Genomic DNA, 25,163 nt, shown 5'->3' on the forward strand with positions numbered 1-25,163 from the left:
TTGAGGAGCGATATAAAAGAGGCTTCCATTGTATTGGTAATATATTATTTTGGTTTAAAAAAATTTTGGGCCGGGCGCGGTGGCTCACGCCTGTAAATCCTAGTACTCTGGGAGGCCGAGGCGGGTGGATCGCTCAAGGTCAGGAGTTCGAGACCAGCCTGAGCAAGAGCAAGACCCCGGCTCTACTAAAAATAGAAAGAAATGATCTGGCCAACTAAAATATATATAGAAAAAAATTAGCCGGGCATGGTGGCACATGTCTGTAGTCCCAGCTACTCAGGAGGCTGAGGCAGGAGGATCACTTGAGCCCAGGAGTTTGAGGTTGCTGTGAGCGAGGCTGATGCCACGGCACTCTAGCCTGGGCAACAGAGTGAGACTCTGTCTCAACAAAAAAAAAAAAAAAAAAAAAATTTTGACGCAAAGGTGGCAGATGTTAATGCTTGTTAAAGCTGAATGGAGGGTACGTACGTTGGTGTTCTTTAAATGTGCCGTCACGCAGGGTGAGTGAATTACTCAATAATTCAGTAATTTTCCTGTAAGTTATTTACTCTGTTAATGCTTCCTTGTCCATAATGACCCACTCCAAAAATTACAGGGGCATTTTTGTGTGACTTCTTATAAAAACTCTTCAATAGTAGTAGTATTGTGAAAGTAATACTGATGTATATGTGGAGTGTGAGGAGTCATGTGATACATTTGTACATCATGTGGGGTGGGGTTTTTGTGTCTCGCACATGGCAAATGCTGGGCCCCCCTGACCCCCAGCCACTGGTTGCCAGTAGCGATCCTCTGATTATTGTCACAATGAAATGCCCCTACACACAGTTCTGGAAAATTGCTTGTATTTCCAAATACCCGCTAGGTAACAGTTCTGTCACCACTGAGAATACCTCGAGTAAACACAAAGAAGCGAGAGAAAACAGAATATATCTTAACCTGAAGAAAATTCCTCTGCCTACAACTATTTTCTTGTCACCGGGTGGGTAAATCAAAGTTATTTAACAGAGAAAGCTAAAATATTTTAGCTTTTAGATTGTCTTTTTGAAATGCTTTTATCTTTTTTTATTTGTTTTGTTTTGTTGTTCCTCAAGTCTGTGGATAATATAAGAAGGTCAGCAGGCCATTTTTACATTCAATTTTGTATACAGATTTGGTTGTGTTTAATGCAGAGAATGTTGACAATGAGTAGTGGTGGGAGGGGTGTGATGAAATGGAGAATTTTTCTAACTGTTAATAATCACATATTTCTATTTGCATTTCATTAGTTTGTGTACGCAGCGTTCTTTTTTTCCCCCCTGAATTACTGCCTTTAATGTTTTATCTTTGCAATAATTTTGAGGTAACTTTCTATGCCTCTAACAGCAATGTAGGCTGGGATTCATGAGGGGGAAGAGTGGATATTTTGATAATGAGATCCCAGACCGAGTTTCCCACTCGAGATTTAATCCTATCAAAGAAAGCCCTCATTAATCTTCCATCACTGAAATGCAGGCTTCCACTGCAGGAGAGATTGTGGTTTCTGGCTTTTTCCCATTTGCTGTGGGTCACAGGACTCTGAATATTGCACACTCCTAGAGCTTGAATAGTTAGGAATCTTGTGCACTGATGTGATGCTTAGATTATCTGTGTCATGGTAGTTATGTGATTTACATATAAATAGAATGAGTAGTGTGTGTGTTGGGTAAGGATTGGGGCCAGGGTGATTTTTATCATTCTTGTCTTGATATGTATTTCTGCTTTTGAAAATATACTAGACCTCATTTAAAATGAGAACAGGGGCGGGCGTGGGAGTGGAAAAAAAAATAATAAAATAAAATAAAATGAGAACAGGGAAGTGTGCTTCCTCATTCTGAAGGGAACTATTTTCCTGAAATGCTGTCAATAGTATTCAGCTTGCAAATTATGAAACGTTGTCAGGTGGCCGTTACGAGAAACGATAAAGCCTGTATCTGGGTACCATAGGTGCCTTTTGAACCTACAGTCACAGCTAAAGATAAAGCTAACGAATACCAGGATATGCCATTGTCATTTAAGGACAACCTGAAGGATGCCTATACTGCTACTAATTTTCTCCTTCCTTCAAAGCTTATCACTGTCATTTTCAAAATTTATATCCAGCCAAATTTGTACTAACAGAAAACATGAAAGAACCACTTAGAAATACTTGTTTGTTCCTTCTTTTGTTCCTCACCTTCATATTGTTAATAAACAATTTTTAGATTTAATCTAAAGAAGAGAATCCTGACAATGAGCTTTTCAGTTATTATGAAGATAGAGTTACAGGGAGAACTGGGAAAGTCCAACTCACTTAGACCATCCCATTATGAGAGTCCTGCTAACCTGTTGCAGTCCATCTGCGGAGTCCTGGAATGTGTCCTTCTGTCTGGTAGCTGCTGTGGTGGCCCTGACATGAGTGCTAACCGCATTCTGTTGACCTTGGATCCACTGATTGCCTTTCAGAAAGGGCCCAGATCTTCGAAACCAAAGGGCCTATTAATCCCACCGGGAATCATAAAATAATATCTTGGTAACTTCTTCCTTAAAAAGCACACGCACAAGGTAAATGTTTAGCAAGTTTTCCAACTTAGTCAAGCTTCATTTGAGTCACCCCTCCCCCAGCATCAGGTTCTAATCTAACGTATCCTGGTATGGTTGAGAAACCGGTGAACGGAAGTATAGCATAATGCAGCAGTTCCCAAACTTTTTGCTCTTAGGACCCCTTTATAGTCTTAAAAATTATTGAGGACTTCAAAGAGTTTTTGTTTATGTGGAGAGACCTCATGAAATGCGTAATATTACTGTTCTTGCTTGATCATGCTAGGGGGCAGTATTTACCTAGCTGAATCGAATTTCTGAAGACTAGCACTCCACCAAATCAAGTGTGTATAATTTCATGATCTGGAGGAAATTCTTAGAGCATATATGATTTCTTTGCATTGGATTTCAGTTTCACACTTTAAATCATGAAATAACTAATAATACCTCTAACTTAATGAGACTAATTATGTGTATTTTTCTTTTATTTTTATGTTTCATTATTTACTTTTTAAAAATTAAAACCTGCCTGGTGTTCAAAATTGTCTTATTTTGCTGTCTCTTTTGTGTGTACATCAGGCTATATTATAAAGCTTTCTCAATATCCTGAGAAATTTAAGATGAGAATATCAATTAAGATTTTAAAAAGGAGAAAGAAAAATAACAGTCATTACAATCTCACAGACTACGTTAACTATTTATTTACCTGATCTTAATTTAATTGGAAAGAAGTGGGTGGTGCTGGTGAGCACCTAGGAGCTGTTATGTGTTATACTAAAGATATTTATTCAACTTGAATTAATTATCACTTTTCAAATATCATTAGAATAAGCTTCACTTATTTTTAATTTTTTTCATAATTGTCAATGTATAGATATATAACGAACTCTCAAGTTTAATTTTTTTAATACTTCCTAGTATTTAACATAAAAGATTTTTTTTCCCCCAATACATTAGCCAAGGAAGATTAACTTATTTTCTCAGTATTTCATACTTGTTGAAAACTTCTTAAAGTGTATAATCTTATGACTATTTTAATTTATGCCTTTTGGGTATCTTCATCGTATATTTAATTCATTCTTTCAACAAATATTTGTGTGCCTCTTATGTGCCAGACATTTTCCTGTGTCCTGGGTATACCAGCAGAGAAAACAGACAAAATCTCCGCACTCATATTCTACTGGGAATATACAACAAGGAAGATAAATAAATATACTATATGATAGCGTTAAGTTCTAATGAAAAAAAAACAAAGCTGAGACGTAGATGTGAAGGGCTCAGGTGATGGGGGAATTGAATTTTTAAATAAGGTCTCCAGGAAAGCCTCACAGAAAAGGTAACTTTTGAATAAATGCCTTAAGGAAATAATGGAAAGAGCAACCCAAGCAGAAGCAACACCAGGCGCTGCAGCTGGAGGCACATCAGAGAGTGGAAGGAGCATCCAGGAGACCATGTCCCAAGAGCACAGGGAACACGGAGATGACATCACATAGGTAACAGAGGGCCGCAAAAAAAGTTACACAGAGGCTTACTGGTCAGAGTTAGGACTCTGTCTTTCATTACCTGGGGTGAAAAGCACTCACACTTTTGAACAGAGGAGTGACATCTGACCTAAACATTTTTAAAAAGAGCAATTCTAGCTGCTACGCTGAGAGAGAGCCAAGGACGGACAAGAATGGTACTTAGGAAACTAGTCATGAGCTGTTGCAACCATCTAGGCAAGAGGTGATGGTGGCTGGAGTCAGGATATGAGCAGTGGGAGTGGTGAGAAGTTGTCACATTCTGCATATATCTTGAAGATGGAGCCAGCAGGACTACCGGGGACAAATACACGGTGCGTGAGGACAGGAGGAGTAAACAACGATCCCAGAATTTTTTGCTTGAGCACTTGGAAGGACAGAGCTGCTCTTAACTGAGATTTGGATACTGCACTTGGAGGTGCGGATTTTGGAGGAAGTCTCAGGAGCCCCGTGTAAGGCGTGTTATGTGTATCTGTCGGACACACACGTGGAGATGTCAAGTAGGCGTTTGGACATACAATTCTGGAATTCAAGGGCGAGGCCTGGGCATGAAGCTATAAATATGGGAGTCCTCAAACCGTGCGATTATTATTTGGAGAAAAATAGAAAAGAGAACAGGTCCAGCAGCTGAACCCAGGGCATCCATTCTAGTATTTATTCTAGTATTTAAAAGTCAGGAAGATGAAGAGGAACCAACAAAGGACATGGGTAAAGAGCAGTCAAAAAGGTAAGAAGAAAACTAGACGAGTGTGGTGTCTTGGAAGCCAAGTGGAGAGAAAAAGGTGTTTTGAGGAAGTGGGGGTAGTCGACCATGTCAAATCCTGCTGATTTGTTAAAAAAAAAATAAGTTGGAATTGAGAATTGGCCATTAGATTTAGCGACATGGAAATCGTGTAAGCTGCTTATAGCCTGGAACTGTGCTTTGCTCCCTGCTGTGTCCTGTCACCTAACACAGACCTGGCGTGTATTAGGCACTTTGTAACTGTTTGTTGAATTAATGAGTAAAATAGTCTTTCCCTGCCAGAGTTCCGTCTTCCTGCAGAGGGTATGATAGAAGAGGCCATACGCTCCCATGACTTTGTTGCCCTTGCCCTGGGCCAGAACCTCTGCCGTAGCACTTAGCTGCGAAGCATTTTAAGTGTCTGTTCACGTGTCTGACTCCTCTCCTGTAGGGGGAGACCTGGCACGTGGCACAGTGCATTTCATGTTAAATGCATGCGTGAATGCAAGCGTGTATAAATGACAGAGTGAACCAACATGCCCAGAATTAATTATAGTCCAAAGTATGACATGGTAGGTAATTATGATATGATACATAATTACTATAATTGCATATCATACAATTATATATAATACGAAGTATAGTGGGGTAGGTATCATAAGAAATGTACAAAAAGTTTTCATAGGCTGAGCGCGGTGGCTCATACCTATAATCCTAGCACTTTGGGAGGCCAAGGCAGGAAGATCACTTGAAGCCAGGAGTTTGAAACCAGCCTAACCAATAGCGAGACTTTGTCTCTACAAAAAATAAAAAAATTTTAAAAATCAACCTGGCATGGTGTGGTGGTGTGCACCTGTAGTCCCAGCTACGAGGGAGGCTGAAGCTGGTGGATCACTTGAGCCCAGGAGTTTGAGGCTGCAGCGAGCTATGATGATGATGATGATGCATTCCAGCCTGGGCAACAGAGCAAGACCCTGTCTTCAAAAAAAAAAAAAAAAAGTTCTCATAGAACAAATGGTATTTGAGGCAGACTTTGAAAAAACATAACGCTTTGATTGATGGAAATGATAAGGAAGGAACATTCAGAGAAGAAAAGAAAAGGCACAGTGATAGGAAAGTAGTCTGTGTTCAGATCACAGTAAATCTTGTGTCTTGGTGGGAAGTAGAACGTGTACAGGGAAATAGTGAAACACAGAGAAGCTTGGCCCAATGCCCTGTGCCCTGTTAATAATAATTACTACTTTAAACTTGCAGAATTTGTTACTGTTTACAAAGCATTTTCACATATATTATTTCATCTTACACCATCTCTTTGACATAGTTAAGATGATAATTTTCATATTTGAAAAACAAAGAATTTGGGATTCACGGAGGTTAACTGCCTTGTCCAAGGCACACGATATCTGCAATTGTCAGAGTTGAAACTCAAGTGTATATTTTCGAACTCCAAGTCCTTGGCTTATTTTGCTAATTCACAATGACCTTAAATGCATAAGTAATAAGTTTATACTTAATTTAGTATACAATGGAAAAGTACTGACATGATAGACTAGGGGAATGATGTGATCACAGTTGCATTTTTAGAAAAGTCAATTTGGCCGAAGGAAATACTGGATCAGATAGAAACCGAAAACAGGGAGAACAACCATAAAACATTTGTAGTACTCTGTAGAGAAAGGAATGAGAATCAAAACAAGATTGGTTCAGTATTAATGGATAGAAACAAAAGACTAAAGAGACAAGAGACCTTGTAAAAATAGCATCTGTCAGACTTAGCAGGAAATGGAAATGTTTTAAAATTATAAGATGTTTGAACCTCAGTGACTGTAAAAATGGCACTGGTAGAGAAAAAGAAGCAATTTGGAGGTGACCATGATTGTGGTGTCTTGGATGTAGTTAAGTTACACTGAAGCAGTTTAATTTTTTCAGGGCTTACTTTTAAGGTTTATTAAATGAGCCCAGAGCAGCATAATTTGGGAGCATTATTTTGCCCCATTACTAAGATAATACCTTTCCGAGAACTCTACCTAATGTCTTATTTACTACAGGTGTTTTTGTGTTGGGTTTTCTTGTTTGTTTGTTTTTTGGGTTTGTTTTTTTTTTTTTTTTTTTCCATTCTGGCTGGTGGAAAAAAATGAACTATTCTTAGCATTCCATGGGCCTGGCAATTTTTCCTTCTGATTATTCCAAGTGATTCCTTCTCTGCTTATTGGAGCTTTCTCACATACATGCCGCCTTTAGTACTGAGCAAAGACTTGAGGGGCACTCTCTGCAGATTTCTGGAGCTTTCTCTCTGCAGCTCTCTCCTGTCTAGTATTATACTATTATAGATCCTGAAGATCCTAGCCATGTTGACCCGTCCAGATTCCCAGCTCTGTCTGATCAGCTAATGACAGCCACCAAGCTTTGTCTGGGTTCTTCTTCTCTATCAGTGGCCTGGAACTTCTTTGTACACAGTAAGCCGGGTGATCAATTGCAGGGTTCATTTGTTTCCTCTGTCTTAGCCATTGCTCTTTGTGCTACTTGATATCCAAGATCTGCAAATTGTCATTTCATATAGTCCGTCTGATTTTGAGGCATTTCAGGTGGGAGGGTAAATCTGATTCCTGTTATTTCTCCATGGAAGGAAAATTCCCCCACAAATCATAGTGAAGCTAATTACAGAGAACAGAATGGGGGGGGGAATGTACTTTCAGCTAGTTGTTAAAATATTTTGAGAAAGATTTTTAACAAAAAACAATTGGCTTTGATCAAAAGGGTAGCAGGTAATGTAACTGATGTCATGTCCTTAAAAAGAAAGATATGTGGAATAATAGTGATGAAACTAATCTCTGCTTACTTTTTATTTTTAAATTTGAATAAGAATGAAGAGTTTATATTTTGTTATATTTCATTTGCTACAACCCATACTTGTTACAGTGAAGTCATATACCTTTGGACCCTCCCCTTTTCCCATCTGTCATGTCCCCCGAAAGAACTGTCTGAGGTCACCTGTATAACTGATGCTGTTGTGGAAATCAGTGGGCTCTATCTCACATACAGTACTTAGATTTTTAATGTGCTGTGTAATTATATAGTTCCTGACTGGCGCCTTAATAGTATAAATGCTCAGTTGTGCAATGCAAACACAATATGCACCCCTACTTGTAAATTTATAAATGATAGGTGCTGAAAGAATATTTATTTATACTCTGTAAGTAGTACAAAGTCTTCATTTACTAGTAGCCTGGGCAGGGCACTGGGGCTCACGCCTGTAATCCTAGCACTTTGGGAAGCTGAGGTGGGAGGGTGGCTTAAGGCCATGAGTTGGAGACCAGCCTAAGCAATGTGGTGAGACTCCATCTCTGCCAAAAAAAAATTAAAAAATGTAGCCAGGCATAGTGGCATGTGCCTGTAGTCCTAGCTACTCTGGAGGCTGAGGCAGGAGGATCGCTAGAGCCCAGGAGCTGGAGGTTATAGTGAGCTATGATGATGCCACAGCACTTTAGCCTGGGCAAAAAGAATGAGACCCTGTCTCAAAAAAAAAAAAAAGAAGAAGAAGAAGTAGCCTGTATTGATTCAACAAGTAAAATAAGATTAGTGCTTTTTCAGATTTTTCTATAAATTATTGTTGATTTTTGATACTTACTAATGACAAGGGAGATTTTACTCTACTTTTATAAATTAGGAGCAATTTGTCACTTCTAAAATCTCACAAAATTAATTGGAAGTATGTATACACATACATATATACCGTATATGTATTTTTTCATTCCTCGGCAGTAAATTCAGGAAAATAAATTTGTCACTCAGCCAAAGAACCAAATCATCACTAATAATGGTAATATTAGATTTTGTTACCATGGGTCTATTATGATGCTTCCTATTAATTGATAAAATAAATGGTAACAAAAAGCACACGCTTCATAGTACCTTTTAATGAGACACTTTGAACATTTTTAAAATATCTTACTGATTTTTAAAAATAGCTACAAGTACCTCAACACTTATAAGTACTGTATGTGAGTTCTTTAAAGAAACAGAACCAATGGGAGATCTATAGATACAGATAAAGGAGATGTATTATGGGAATCGGCTCACACAGTTGTGGAGGCTGAGGAGTCTCACAGTCTACAAGCCAGAGACCCAGAAAAGCCAGTGTTATACTTCAGACTCCAGTGGCCTTTGTAATCCCTGGTCCAGAGGCCTGAGAACCAGGGAACTTGTGGGTAAATCCCCGTCAAGCGCGGGGGAGGATGAGACGAGATGTTGCAGCCCCAGCAGTGAGGCAGAGAGGTGCAAACTCCTTTCTCCTGCACGTTTGCTCTGGTCAGGCCCTCAGGGGAGCGGGTGATGCCCACCCACCCTGGGGGGACCATCTCCTGCTAACCTCAACTGGAAATAGACACACCCCAAAACAGTGTTTAACCAGACTTCTGGGTATCCCCCCGATCCAGGCAATTTAACACACAAGGTTAACTGTCACAAGGACCTTTAACATCTTAGCAATATTTTTGTGCAACCTGAAAAGCATACCCTTGAAATCAGCCTACCGGTATTGCATTCGGGTGAGCCTTGGTCTCGAGGGTTTGCTTTGATGAAGTGAAGACATTCTGTGAATAGGCCTTGGCAAAAGGGTCATCCACGTTTGTGATGCAGGTAGATACCATTATGTAGTAGAGTGTTTATGATAACTATAACTGCCTACATTCTCTTTGATTTTAATCAACAGAGTAGACCAAAACCTAGAACTTGTTTTTCCCATTCATTTTATTGGTAGTCACAGTAATTATCTCTTGTGTTTTCTCTTTTCCCAAACCCTGTGCCCCTTTCTCCATTCGCAGCTCTACGCCATCCCTTGGTTTCTCACCATGTTCACTCGTAAGTATCATTTCCCTTTTTGTTTGATACTACCAAAAAGACAGCTTCATTCTTCCTTCTATTTTATATTTACAATACTATTGAGCAGATTTAATAAGTATCCTTATGTAATTCTAACATAATAGAGTTGGGTAGAAAAGAATTTCAATTGTTCTGACAAAATGAGAATTGTATAGGATGAAAACCTATTTTATATGTCATGACATTCGTACAAGCTCCAGTCTCTTTAGGAAAAGACATGAACATCAACTGTAGCATTTACGTAAAGTTTATGAGGGCAACTTTTACCATCAATATAGGCTTAATTTTTAGAGATACTCTAACATGTTTATTTCCTAAACTAGGATTCCTCTAGAAATTAAGCAGATTATGTGAATATGTAACACGTTAATTAGTTACAAATATTAATAGAATGGACGTCCTTACTTAAATAATGGTCACATGGTAAATGGAATAATATTTGAAGTAGATCTGTATGCATTGGCCTGGAAAAATACCCACGGTATTGCTAAATGGGAAATAGAAAATTACTAATAGGATTTTAGGTGAGAATTTAATAAAACACTTATTTAGAGTATATAATAGAAATGTAAGTTTAGTATACCTAAAACAATACTAAAGTTCATCTAGGTAAATAAACCCGTGAGAATAATATAACTGGAAAACTCTGGGAAGAAATATTATGAATGGGACCACTACATCAAGATTGATAACGGAGGTTAGAAGGTGTTATCTGTTTGACCAATCTGATTATCAGTTTTGCAAGATGCATTAGGAAGCTATAAATTTGCAAAGCCTCATAAACATTTTATAAAAACAGTTTGGCAGTATTAGCTCTTAATACTTTTGATCATAGAGTAATAGTTATATATCCAGTAAAGCAGGTTGTTATGATTTTAGTTTTTGTTATTTTGGTTTTATACTTTAGCTTATTTATTCGTATTTTTGTCATTTTTCAGATGTATTTCCACTGCACAAAATTTTCCACCTCTGGGACACGTTACTGCTTGGGAACTCCTCCTTCCCTTTCTGTATTGGAGTCGCGATTCTCCAGCAGCTGCGGGACCGGCTGTTGGCCAACGGCTTCAATGAGTGCATTCTTCTCTTCTCCGATTTACCAGGTAGAGGTCCAGATAAATGGAGTCACTGAATGAAATCTGACTGTAAAATAATGGGACGTTTTTAAGCCATTTGCAAAAATAATCCTCCAGGCCTGCCTGGGCCTCAGCATCCTCTCTTGGTTCTCTCCGCCATATGCTGCTTTCTCTGCCAGCCCAGCGTTGGGGACACAAAGCCACTCACACCAGTGGAGGGTGACTTACTTCCGTCTTGGTAATGCCACCAGACGGGTGGAAGGCCCAGTGGGGAGGAGGTGGTGGCAGTGACGTGTCTGCCCTTTTGCTTAGGACAGGGCTGTTTATCTTCAGCGGATGGAGAGTGAAAAGGGCCACTGGGGAAGGTATTTGAGACTCTGTGTTTATACAAAGATGTAATTCACAGGAACCTTTGCTCCCTCTGTGCCACAGCTTCTTGCTCACAGCCTGACAGTCTGAGGAAAGGAAACACTGTCCTCTCGGATGGACAAATCCAACTCCAGGGAAATTCTATGTCGTGTAATACAGGATAGTGAGTTAAGCTGTATAGAGATGCACAAGTAAGGAGTTTGTAAACCTAGGAGTTGAATACTTAAATATGGAAATATGGAGGCAACTACAGTCTAAGCTTTGATTCTACCATTAGAAAGGTGAATTCCGTGTGGTTACATAGCACGTAACTAAATCTGTAGAAGGAAAATAAGCTAAACGACATTTTGGCAGAAACTGAAATTGTAATAAGGTTTACAGACAGTGAAATGTATAGGCCTTAACTATATGATTCAATACATTTCGGCAGTTATAAACAGCCACGTGACCAACACTTCAATCAAGACGTAGAATATTTTCCCAGCCCCCAGAAATTCCTTTTTGCCAGCTGCTGATCCATCCCCACACCCCCATTAGCAGCCACTATCTGATTCCATCAATGCAGAAGAGTTTTGCCTGTTCTTGGCTTGTCTTTTTATTTTGTAAACTGTGTCTTTCGATGAGTAGATTTTTACAATTTTAATGTAGTTTAATTTATCAGTGTTTTTCTTTTATGAATGTGAGCTGAGCTCGAGCGAGCCAAGCAGCCGGATGTTAGACTAGCTGATCCAGACAAACCAAAGTGAAAGTCACAGTCAAGCCCTGATCCCTCGCTGCAGTCGTGTGAGCAGGAGGCTGGACTGGAGAAGGCACCCCTCACCCTGTGCCGTTTTCCACGTGGAACAGCACCAGCGGGTCACGCGGATCAGCATGGACGAGGAGGTCATTGCACTGCCAAGGGGGCCCCTGAACAGAAGGCTCCTGAAGTTTTATGGACCTAGAGACTAGAGAAAGAGAGAGGAGAAAGTCCTGGGAATGGAAAAGTACTTAGTGTGGCTCAGAGTGGAGGAAAATATCTTCAGGATCCCCATGAGGGAGGTCTCGGATGGGGTGTCTGAGGAAGACCTCGCCAAAGGCCCAGGGTGAAGAGGCCTTTTGATTGGAGGGGCCTACGTTAGGGATGTGCCTATGTGTAAGAGGATGGCCGGCCAGAAGGACTGAGCCCCTGACAGTGATGCCCTGCGGAGGCTGCAGTGCGTTGGCCAGGCACCAGGTCTGCGCGGGGAGGGCCGCCCTCCCCGTGGGGCTGGCCAGGTAGAGCCTTGGGAGTAATTGCCTGGAAGATCATATGTAGATTTTTGGTCAACAGCTGGACTTCTCAGATATTGCACCCTCTCTAAGAAATTATCGTCTGCTCCAAGATCATGACGATATTCTTCTGTGTTCTTCTAGACTGAATTATTGCTTGAATTTTTATATTTCGGTCCATGATCCAGTTGAATTCATTGTGTGGTATGAGTTCAAGTTTGAGATTCGTTTATTGTCCTGTATATTTATCCAGTTATCGCAGTTCCTTTTGTTGTCACTGAATAACTGGTCTTTCCATGCCTCCTGGCCATATTCCAAATCTAAATGAGTAGGGAAGTAACAAAAGATGCCTTAGAAACGTTTATTAACCGCAGACATTCCACCCACAATATCACACTAGATAGAAATTACTTAGCTTCCTTAGGTCTTAGTTTCTTCATCTTCAACAGAAATGGACGGTGGGAGGGAGAATTAGAATACCTGTCGTCAGGAATCACTGCAGGAATTAAATGGGCTAAGGGGGAGTATTCAGCACCTGTCTCATGACAGATGCTCATGAAGTGTCATTTTCCCTTCCCTTCCCCAAAGTTTTTCCCCCTTACAAGAGCAGACAACTCTAAGTGATGGCTCGTGTACCATCCGCAGAATCTACGTATTGCCTATTTCCTTTCATCCTTGTAAGCCCTTTATTTCAATACGAGAAATAGGGAGCTTATCCCCTTGTAATTTAAAACACGTACAATAATATATTTTTCTCCGTTGTTTATCTGAGCTGACACTTGGACTTTTGCAGAGGAAATGAGAATGTCTGCCATTTGCACTTTTAGGCGTAGAGAAAGCCTAGCTAGCGCTAAACTACCTCATCCCAGTCGACTTCCTAAACTGCCGCTGCCTGTGGGTGATTTCTCCGTTTTCCCCATAGAGGAAGGGCCAGCTCCTCATCGGGAAGGTCGGCCTCCTGAAGAGCTGCAGTCCCATGAAACACACACAATAATTAGGAGTCGTAACAGCCTTCCGATTTATTATGCCTCCGCACGGGAGATGCCTAAATTTCAAATATGATAAAGAAAAACAAATGCTATGGAAGTGTTTATTATTTTGATCAAGGGCATTTAATCTATCTCCATATGAAACCTTATTTAAACGTTTCTGCACTTAAGAAATTATTAAAGGCGGGTGCGGTGGGCACCGTCAGGAGGATGGACACGTTTGAAGCTCTGACTCGGGTGGGGCAGAGGCAGTGTACGTCACCTAAACATTTGTACCCCCATAATATGCTGAAATTAAAAAAATAAATAAATATATAAACATCAGTGGGGGGAGGGGCAGACAATAAACAAGTGAAAAAATTAAAAAAAATTTTTAAAGCTGAAATACTGAATTGAGATTTTGATACATTTTGCCCTGATTTGTTTATATCCTGTTTAATGGCAGTGAAACTTTCATTACACTTTGCTAGGAGTTGTGGTGAATCAACATCTGAATGTTCTGTCTATTCATTCCCAAGTTCTAGCCTACCCCGACACCAACCTCTATTTTACTTTGGAAAAGTGAAAAAATTATCGGAGTAAATGGGCCAGATTTTTAAATAAGGAGCTATGTTATATTCCATGATGTTTAAATAATGATACACTGAAACATACAAACATATATATGTGTATATATGTAGATAATACCAAATAAAGCACATAAAACATAAGTATATATATATAAGCATATACTGCTAAATATCCCCTACTCATAAATATTATGTGTTGATTAATATCTGCATTGTAGTTTTACTGACATCTTTTCTCATTATCATCTTATCATTTAGATATATGCATTTAGGAAAGATTGTGGTTTTTTTTTTTTTTTTTACCTTAAAGCAATCTAAATTCTATACATTTGCTTTTTAAAAATTTTTTCCGTCTAGAAATTGACATTGAACGCTGTGTGCGAGAGTCGATCAACCTGTTTTGCTGGACTCCTAAAAGTGCTACCTACAGACAGCACGCTCAGCCGCCAAAGCCGGCCCCCGACTGCAGTGGGGTCAGGAGTTCGCCGTATTTCTCTTCCGAGTGTCCAGATCCTCCAAAGACGGATCTGGTGCGTAGATGTTAAGATTAGTATACCCTGGTGTCATTCTTGTCCTTAATTATATTGTCCTTTTATGTCCTTTGTAGCTATTTTCAAACATGATTGTATTCATACACATACTTCAGAAAACCTTTATGTCTGTTTGGGTATATAGGTAGAAAGATTGTTCTGTCATATTCCTCCAGGTAGCAAGTTTTATTATTTTTTTTTTTTCTGTGCCATCATAGTGTCTGTTTATATATCAGCTTTATGTAGGGAGAGATCACAGAAGCAAAGGAAGAATTTGAAAAATAGAGAAAGCCTAGCTGGGCACGGTCGCTCACGCCTGTAATCCTAGCAAGACAGAAATCTGGAAATCATTATAAACTTGTCATTCTCCCTTATTCCCCTTTCCCCTCTCACCTTGCAAATGCTATGAGTTAAAAACAATAATCTGGCTGGGTGCGGTGGCTCCTGCCTGTAACCCAGCACTTTGGGAGGCCAAGGCTGGAGGATCACTTGGGGCCAGGAGTTCAAGACCTGCCTGGACAACATGGTGAGAGTCATCTCTACAAAAAATAAAAATTAGCCGGGCGTGGTGGCGCATGCCTGTAGTCCCAGCTACTCGGGAGGCTGAGGCAGGAGGATCGCTTGAGCCCAGGAGTTGGAGGTTGCTGTGAGCTACGACAGCACCACTGCTCTCTAGCCTGGGTGACAGAGTTTGACCTCTTAAAAAAAAAAAAAAAAAACCAAAATCTGATTTAGTTCCAGGTGGACAGAGTTGTTCTGCAGTTATCCTAAATTTATTGTCCGTAAACAAAGGGCTATGAATTTGAAACTTCAGTCACAGGAGGAAAATGCCAATGTCTATGTTACTAAATAAGACAAAAGTTATGCAGAAAAGGTTTTATTTTTATGCGCCTAAGTGGAAATTTTACAATGAATACTAAAATCACTTATAAAACTAATAAAAGAAAAACTAGATTCTGTGTTTTTAATATTATTTTCTTCATAAAGCACAGTAGTATAATTTGTTCTAAATTTAATTTACTAATCTAAAATTAATTTGCAGAGGAACTCGCATACATCATATTAAAGTTCTTTACACATCCACATTCACAGAAGTTTGGAAAGTCATGAAATTGTCAGCAATTCCTCTCCTTCTGTTCTTACCATTTCATACAGCAATACTCTTTCCTTTGAAAAACACCTCCCAAATGATGCATTTGATTGGAACCAATGCCAAGGTCAAATCTTTCTTTATATCAGTCATTTCTTCATAGAGAACAGTTTGGTCAAATCCTCTTTTTCATCAGCCAGGGCTCTCTTTTCACTCACATGAAACCACAGTTCGAAATGCCACATTCATCACAAAATGACTAAAATTGGAACCAGGTTAATCAGAAGTTCTTTATTTTATCTTTATAAATGTATGATTTCATGCGAAGGCTGGGAAAAATACCTGTAGAGATTGCAATCGAATGAAAAAGGAGACAGAAGCACTGATTGTAGGGCTTGCTGATTTTAAAGCCTTTTAATCATTCTGAGCACTTTTAATTTCAGAATGTTTAAGTAGCTTTAATTCCTAATATTTAAAAAAGTTAAAATTCCTGATGCCTATTTTTTATTAAAAGCCATAAACCCATAAAGCTTAGCAATTTCTGTTTCTATTTAAAAGTTAATGAAGTGGGAGAACAAGCACTTTACCACTAAAGAATTCAGGGCACAGTCAGGGAAACCCAAGGGATGAGAGCTAACATCAAACTCCAGTTGCAAACAATTCTTTTCAAAATAAGTCTGTCTAGTAAGTGATTCACATGGTTCATTTTCTCCTGCCTAAAAATTCTAAATGAGATATTCCAAGTGTGGAATCCCACAGTGGAATTGAGAAAAGAGAGGAAATTAGTAAACAGATAATAACTAGACTCTATTTTAGTAATTTAATAGGCATATAAATAAATTTTCTTTTGAATACCCGTATTTTCAATCAAGTGAATTTTGAAAGTTCTAAAATTCTCAAGTTACGTCACATAAGTTTTCAAGAGTGACTTGTAGTACTGAATAAATTTATGTCCAATTGAGCTAAATTGTCTTGCATTGCCTATTAGGAGGGGGAAATCCTTCTCCCTGCGAAATAACATAGAGACTAATTGTAAATAGCCTTTAATCTGAATCAGTCTCATGCCATGTAACAGAAACATAGACCGATGTACTGGTTTGATAGTCTGGAGTCTGATGTTACCTCCTTCCTAATTAAGACATGTTGTCAATTTGGTTTACTAAGAAAGCATTAGGTTGCTTTTTATTCATCTCTAAGAATCTAATTTCCTTTCAACCATTTATACGTAACATAAATTATTTTATAAAAGTCCAGTGTATGTATTAGAACCAGTTTCTTTAATTACTACGTATATTGAATTACAATGTAATTTCTCATAACATCTGAGTTGTAATTAATGCAATTCACAACAACAGTAATTATACTTAAAGTTAAATGTGCTCAGAGGGTTTTTTGTTGTTTTTTTTTTTAATATACATCATACTCTCATAAGGAAAAATCTACTCATCTGTTTGTATGTGTTTGAGCCAGGAACTTGCAGAAGGAAAAAAATGCTTTCCTAAAGAGGTGACTAATGAGGAAATAAACTTCAATAGTAAAGGACACAGTTACACACTAGACTGCTAAAAGGAGCTACAGTGTCCTCTTCTCCCGTGTGCTATACTGAGTGATACCAAGAGCCTCTAGATATTCTACTGGCGATAGGTTGTCTCTCTACAAATTCTTAGTATTTGTATTATCTGTGCGTTTTTTTCCAGTCCAGAGAATCCATCCCATTAAATGACCTAAAGTCGGAAGTGTCACCCCGGATTTCTGCCGAGGACCTGATCGACTTGTGTGAGCTCACTGTGACAGGCCACTTCAAAACGCCCACTAAGAAAACCAAGTCCAGCAAACCAAAGCTTCTGGTGGTTGACATTCGGAATAGTGAAGAGTATCCTTCACGTACGCAGTTAGAAAGGGTGGTAGAGCCTTGTGTGTGTCGCTTCCTCTACATTTACGGAGAGTGTGGTAGAAACAGTGAACATCTCTAGGATTCCTCTGAATTCAGATAGCTGAATTACTCCCCAACTGGGCACCAGGTTGGTCTTGCATGAGATTTCATAAGGTAACGTTTCATACCAGAGACCTTAAAATGTTTTCCAAACAGTACCAGCATATTGGCATATTTTCTTGGGTTTTGGATTCTAAGTACAAAGTATTTTTTTTACTAAGATTTTACTATTGAACATACCATGACTTCCAGTGATTTTGTTTGGCATCAAAATATGAACGTTTACAAAATAGCAACAAGGCAACCGTTCTTGTTATGTTTTCATCCTCTGTCCAGTTCTCTCTCATGAAGCATTTTCTTGCCTTGATTCTCTATTCTCTGGAATCTAGGTAAATGGTTTTCACACTTTTTTTTAACAGAGCAACTCCTTTTTAAAATAAAATATTTCTTAGATATTCAATATATAAAATATAAATGAAGAATTTTATAATAATTTTCTTCATAAGTTTGGATCTATAGCATTTACTAGTTACAAATGCTATAAATGAGGGTTAGCAGGTTGGTGGTTTCTTAGGTGCCAAAACTGAGTATAAAGGCCGGGCATGGTGGCTCAGGCCTGTAATCCTAGCACTCTGGGAGGCCGAGGTGGGAGGATCGCTTGAAGTCAGGAGTTTGAGACCAGCCTGAGCAAGAGCGAGACCCCGTCTCTACTAAAAATAGAAAAAAATGTAATGGACAGTGTTGGAATTCCACTATCAAGATGTATATTTGAATGGGGTGAATTACCCTATAAGTACTTTGGCTTCTGTTTCCTTAATAGTCTCTAAACTGAGTATTTTGTAGCTTTTAAAGTTCGTAGTTTATAAAATAACATAGTGTCTAGCTGTTGGGCAATACAATCATTAGATTCATAGAACCTCTTTAAATGTGCGTATTGTTTACCTCATATCTGTCTTTATGCTGACAAGCGATGGCTTTTAAAAATGCAAAAGGTAAATGCAGAGAATTCAGTTTTTGGCTAGAATTTAAAAAAAGCAATGAAGTGACAGTCACAACCCTCCAATATGTAGTGTTGCACGTTCCTCTCCCACACTGCCTTGGTGTGAAGAACCTCTACATACGTGTCTTCCACTGCAGTCGGTGAAATAAAACCACAGTTATCAGAGCATGAAAAATGTGCTTATCTCAACATACTCTCTCTCATTTGGCTCTTTGCTCGATTTAGGCTAGGACTGATCATAGTTGACTATGGTTATTTTGAGTCACCATATGTCAAAAATTGTCTTCTATTTCGATCTTTACTCCTTCTAACACAAATATACCAAAATCTATTCTTTGATCATTTTTTAAGTAGCTACTAACTTATTCTGATGATGAAGGAAGCAACAAGTGGAAAAAGTATTCAGCTACCTACTTGTACATATAATCTGACCACCTCTCACATGTCTAAAACGTGCCTAAAGAAGTTCTCTTAATACTTTATCTTGTGTTTGTGTCACGTGAGAATTTGTATCGTAGGAGGTGAAAACTTAAATAATTACCAAGGAAAAAAGATTCTTAAATATCCAAAATTGTCTTCATTGTCCAACTTCTTTAAGCAAAAGAAACTGTTCGTTGTAAATGTACTCATATATAAGTAGGCCAGTCTCATTCTCCTCTGCTGTTTGCCAATAATGCAGTTAAGGATGGAGGATTTAGAGGTTTGACCACCCTGTCCGATAAGCATTTGTGCTTACCCAGGCGTTTTTGTGCTAGAAGTTTCACGACAGGAGTGTTTTTGGATGAGTGTTTGTAGATGTTTTCCAAGGCTTTCTGGTTGAACGAGGCTAAGGATAAGGAAAATGTGGTTTAAGACTCTGTTTCTTTTGTGTATTACTTTCCAAAGGGTAGCCGAAAAAAGATCTGGAATAGTTATGCATTTTGCATTATAACTTTCTCTTCCAAATAAGACTCTTAACTGCCATGGTATTTTGTCAAGTATTTTAATATTTAATCTAAATTTTTTAACAACAAATCATAAAGCACAACCAACAGAAAATTCTAGGATGGTAAGTTTATGACATACTTACAGTGACTCAAAGGCAGTTTAGGTTAAGATCTTCTTTAAAAACACATAATAAATATGTTTAAAGCACAATAAAAAAATAAATTTTATGATACCGAACTCTCAGAATCATCCCAATGCTCATCTACGATTGTAAATGAAGTTATTGGATATTTAGATGTAGATGGGTACTTTTTTTAAAACAAATATAGTATTCACAGAATTTATCTTCTGAAATATCAATTTTTCTTCTAGAGTCAGGGACTTCTAATTTCCTAATATGTGGCTGAACAAATTTTATAGAAGAGGCGCTTGAATGTGACTTTCCATTGTAGGCCTAACACAGTCTGAGCATTGTCTTTTTTTTTTTTTTTTTTTTTGTTGAGACAGAGTCTCACTTTGTTGCCCAGGCTAGAGTGAGTGCCGTGGCGTCAGCTTAGCTCACAGCAACCTCAGACTCCTCGGCTTAAGCGATCCTCCTGCCTCAGCCTCCCGAGTAGCTGGGACTACAGGCATGCGCCACTATGCCCGGCTAAGTTTTTCTATATAGATTTTTAGTTGTCCGTATAATGTCTTTCTATTTTTAGTAGAGACGGGGGTCTCACTCTTGCTCAGGCTGGTCTCGAACTCCTGACCTCGAGCGATCCACCCGCCTCGGCCTCCCAGAGTGCTAGGATTACAGGCGTGAGCCACCGCGCCCGGCCGAGCATCGTCTTTTATGTCTTTTGTTTCTGATTTTCAAGGGAGAGAATCTCAGCGACTCAGCCTGTGTCAGATATCCCCCTCCCCTGCTCTGTCTGTCAGCCGTGGTGTGGGGCGTCTGACACAAACAGGACAGCCCAGGCTCTTCTTTCCTCAAAGGCAGTGGCTGGGGCCCTTCCAGACAAGGTAGCAGGCAGGTAGGCAACCCAAACTCGTCTGCCACGGCATTTGACCAGGGTAGATTTGGATTGTTTTTGCTATGATAAAAGCACTAGAAAGAAAAGATACTCACAGTTGATAAGGGCTGTTTGATAAACACAGAAACTCTGGCAGCTGATTCGAACCTGATAGACATATAAAATCTCTTTGCCCAGATTTTATGACTTGCCAGGTTCTTAGTTTGTGTTATCAAAAATTTTAATTTAAAGTATATCTTTACTTGAAAGTAAAAGGGCACTATCAGAGAAGAAAAGGACTGTCAGAGTAATTATGTTCTGAGGGAGAAGTCATTACTGTTGATGAAAACTGCAGTTAAAAATATTGAATAATTATAAACATTGGAGAAACTAATGTTGATGAAGTTATGAAGTTCAAGGGTAGTCTCCCCGTGATGATAAATTTCTCTGCTCATTCTAGAAAACTCTAAACAATGTCCACTGGCATGCTAATGTTGATTCTATCTCTTTTCATTTTTCAGAACTTATTTGTGGTTCTGTCTCATTATTAATGTCAAACGCATTTCTTTAAAGAAAAAAAATGATGAAGCAGCTGCTGACCTGAAAATTTTAAATGTAAGATACGTGGTCAGTGTCTGTCATCATTCTTGAGAGTTGGAGCCTCAGATTTCTCTTCTTTCAAATATGAGAAAGAGAAAGAGAGGGAGGGAGGAAGGGAAAAGAAAAAGAGGAGGAGGGGAGAAAGGAAGGAAGGAGAGATAGAAAGAGAAAGAAAAAATTCTAAAAGATGAGCCTACAAACTCTCAGGCAGTTAAGAAACTGACATGTCAATAAATAGAATTAAACCCTTGTGCAGTGATGATTGATGAGTTTTGGAGGGGAATATTGCTTGCTGTTGCCTTTTAAAACTCTGACTTTTCTGTTTTTTGAATAATATAGTGGAAGTTTAGGAGAAAGTGGAAGTTTAGGAGAAAATGCCCCTATTAGACAATAAACATCCTGGTAGTCATCGGTGATTGTTAAGAAAGGGAAGGGTATTGTCTAAACTTACAAACTGGTCCTCACAGTCACTACCCTTCTAGCCTTTTTCCACATTGTTGCCAAAACACTTACCTGATATGTTGCTTTTGTATTTAAAACAGTTTCCGACTTTGATTGCTCTTGGGATAAAGACCAGGATCATCGCCGGTAGGGAAGGCCCTGCGTGGTCGGCGTCTGCAGGCATTTCCAGACTCACCTTGTGGGTCTTTGTGTTCTCTGAACTCCACTCTGACCTTCCCGCATTTCTCCTTATTGGCCATGTGCCAGCCCACTGTAGGCCTAACTTTCTGCCTGGAATGTTTATCCTCCCCACCACTCTGTCCCACCCTCCATCTGTCTCTTTGCCTGATTAACTTTTATTAATTCTTCAGATTCTAACTCACCCGTCACCTTCTCAGTGAAAACCTTCCCTTCCTCCCAGATTGATAGTGTATCTGTTAAAGCACCATACACATCTCTTTTAGAGAGATTTCCACCATTGTTATCTTATGTTTCTTTGAAGAGTCGATTAATGAATAATATTTTTTAATTTCTTTCTAGAATCTTTATAAAGAGTCGTCTTTTTTTGGTCTCATTGCCAAAGTTCCGCTCATATTTCTTTAATTGTACTTTTTAATTACTTTCTGGGGTATATATTTTAAGATCTTAGGATATTTCTAAATATTTTAAGCTTATGGATGCCTATAATTCCTAAATTAAAAGTAATAGTCAAACCATCAGAGTCCTTCTAAAGCACAAAAACAGTAAGACATCATGCCCTTCAGAGAGCATAAAATTAGAAATAATGGGAGTCTCAGCTGAGTTTACTGGAGAAATGAACCCGCGACAGAAGCGCTAACGTCCCCCAATTCCGAATCCCGGTCCCCAGTCACTTGCCCACAGTGGACAGGCTTTTGCAGGATCAAGTTAGACCCGGGAATATCCACTTGCCCGTATCACTTTCAGAACTTTAAAGTCGCCGTGGTAGTCGTAGTAATGACAAACTGGAAGTCATAACGTCGTACAGCCCACGTGCCGCCTCAGAGTCACTGTCACAGTTCTCCCTAAATGAGAAAGGGCTTCTCTGCGTCTCTGGCTGGTCGTCTTTCTTTCTCTTCTCTGCTTCGTTTTCCAGTTTTGTTTTCTGTGCTTTTCTTCTTAGAGCTGCCTCACTTCGTTTAGATAAAGCGCCCGCAGGAGCACGGGTGATGTTCGGTGCCGCCCTGGGGGACTGGTGGCCTCAGTCGAGTTCACACACACAAACGTTTTCCTGAAACTTCTCAGTTTCGTTCGGGGCCACATTTCAGGCAGCGTCAACATTCCCTTCAGCACGGCGTTCACCGCGGAGGGGGAGCTGGCCCAGGGCCCCTGCACCGCTCTGCTCCAGAACTTGCGAGGGAAGGTCATTGTCATCGTGGGGCACGTGGCGAAGCACACGGCCGAGGTGAGCGCACTCAGAACCGTCACCCGTATACGTGATGAGCGGTTTTCCTGCCCGCTCTGTGTAAGGTTGTCTAAAACTGTTTCTTCCAAAGTCGGTCCCAAATGCAATGAGCTCTGAAGAGTCATCTGTGTTCTTACGTACGAGAGGTTGCCTTTAATTCACGCCCTTTTCCCCTCAGTGTTCAGCGTCAAGACCAACAGTAAGTTTGGAAAAATCCAAGTCACAGCCCTAGGTGGTTGATTTTTTTTAAAAAACCTGCTTTCTGAAATTGCAGAGAAGTAGTTTGAATTCCCTCCAGTGGAGAAAAACAGTGGAGCTTCCGTGTAGGCGCTGAAAGCTGGTCGTGATGGGATTTGTTGGATTTGGGGGTTCTGTTTACTAGAGGCTCGAAGCTTTTTGATGATGGAGAATTCAGGAAGGATGTCAACAGTCAGGTGTGAGGACTACATGGAACTATTGAGTGGCTTTCCTCCTCCATGGCTATGTCCTAAGCAAGTTAAAAATAGAACAAAGAGTAACATATGGAGGCCAAAAATATGACCTTTATCATTTCTTTTTTTAAAAAGACAAGTCGGATACTATAGCTTAGCATGAGAGCCACATGGGCCGGCTACAAGCAGAAGGAAAACAGAAGCAGGCAGAGAACACACTAGGTTCAGGCTGCACTGAACCCACACAGGCGCTTGCTCTAAACAGAGGGAAGAATCTGGTTCTAGAAACACAGGCCTGTGCTCCCTGCAGGCAGCTTCTCCCAGAGGGAGAGAGACAGGACCGAGCCTTCCAGATTTGCCAAATAAATCCCTCCACCTCCCAGGACAAGAGTGTACAGAGGGACAAAAAGAACAGTCAGGAATAAGCTTAGGAAAATTTCCTCATCGAGGGAATCAGACATGGAGATAAAATACCCCCTCCAGTATGTACCTTCCTTTCTGTCTGTGTGAACTGAGAACACAGAAATGTGGTCACCGAGAGTGTAGTCAGATGAGATCTCGACGACTTCTGATCACAGGCCATTGTAAGTGTCCAACAGTCCTGTCTCAGAAGCACAGGCTAAAGGTAGCATTGACCTCTGACACTGACTGAAGGTCATCCTTGGTGATGAAGCTTCACCGACCGTACTAAGTACTAAGGAAGTATCTGAGTATCGGTTCTGAGTCATATAAATGACCTGTTTTTTGTATAACTGTATCTGGCACCTACCAGACAGCAATCCACACCTATTTCAGAGAAAGTCAGTATAGTAACTAACCACTTCAATGTGTAATGTCAAGTAAATGAGCATATTTTATAACTAAAGCCATGATATCTATATTATTTTGATGTTCGTTAATAATTATTATTTTACTACTACCACTATACTGCTGCTGCTACAGTAATTGGGATTGCCATATCATTTCAGTGAAAAATGTGAATTTTCAATTATATTGGAAAAATACTACTGAAAAAATCACACATTTTTAGGTTCCAAGTAATATATGGTCTCAAGGGGAAATTCCAACAATGATGATAATCGCGATTATGGACTGGTTTTTTATTATGCTAGACACTGTCATAAGTATGTTACAGATATTACCTCATTTTATTCTTTATAACAATTCTGTGCGGGAGCCGTTGTTGTAGACACGTCACACGTGAAAGAGACTCGGACTCCTGTGTCCAGCCAGGATGGAGACCCGGGTCTGTGCCACGCGACAGGTGATGCCCGTATCTCAGTGAGCTCCTAATGCTGTTGAGTCCGAATCCTGCCCCTTCCTGTTTCCTAAAATGTGCTTATTCTGACTTTGCGCAGACCACAGTAGTTCTCAGTGAAGGAAACAGAGACCCGAAGTAAACTTGTATGCTGTGAGTGCCAGCAAGCTCAGGGCTCTAGTTTCTGAAAGCATTCACCATTTGAAAGATGGTGTCTAATAAGTAGACCCCGTATGATTTAATCCTCTTAAGTTTGCCAAATGTTTCCAAACATCCTACTCATATTAATTTATGTGTTTTTAATTTTACCATAAAGGTAAGGACATATACATAAGTCAATAGGTAAGTCATTTCTTTCATTAAACAATCAGTTAAAAATCATTTATCTGTTACGTGCAAGACACTGTGTGGAAAGCTATAGTCTGTCAAAGTGCCAATAAGTTTAAAAGTATGAAGGAAATCTGGAAGCACGACTGACTATTCACATGAAGTAATAAAAATACATGATACCAATAGTAATAGAGAAAGGGACATCCCATTCACAATAAATTAATCAGATGCTGCCGTAAACAATCCCTTCTTCTTCACATGCTCCGTGCTCCTTCATACTTGTAAACAAAAATGACTGAA

The 25,163-nt window shown here is 39.5% G+C and overlaps 1 protein-coding gene across 2 annotated transcripts in view; it reads left to right on the top strand.

The window, feature by feature from the left end:
- TBCK (TBC1 domain containing kinase) overlaps positions 1-25,163 on the top strand; it is a 97,056-nt gene that overhangs the window by 58,579 nt on the left and 13,314 nt on the right. For both annotated transcript variants that reach the window (XM_069459202.1, XM_069459203.1), the window contains exons 21-25: positions 9,600-9,636; positions 10,596-10,757; positions 14,263-14,435; positions 17,223-17,398; positions 22,685-22,844. In XM_069459202.1, the coding sequence (XP_069315303.1) occupies positions 9,600-9,636; positions 10,596-10,757; positions 14,263-14,435; positions 17,223-17,398; positions 22,685-22,844 (708 nt within the window). The remainder of the gene's footprint in view (positions 1-9,599; positions 9,637-10,595; positions 10,758-14,262; positions 14,436-17,222; positions 17,399-22,684; positions 22,845-25,163) is intronic.

This window comes from Eulemur rufifrons, chromosome 26 (assembly GCF_041146395.1).
Source record: "Eulemur rufifrons isolate Redbay chromosome 26, OSU_ERuf_1, whole genome shotgun sequence".
NCBI lineage: Eukaryota > Metazoa > Chordata > Mammalia > Primates > Lemuridae > Eulemur > Eulemur rufifrons.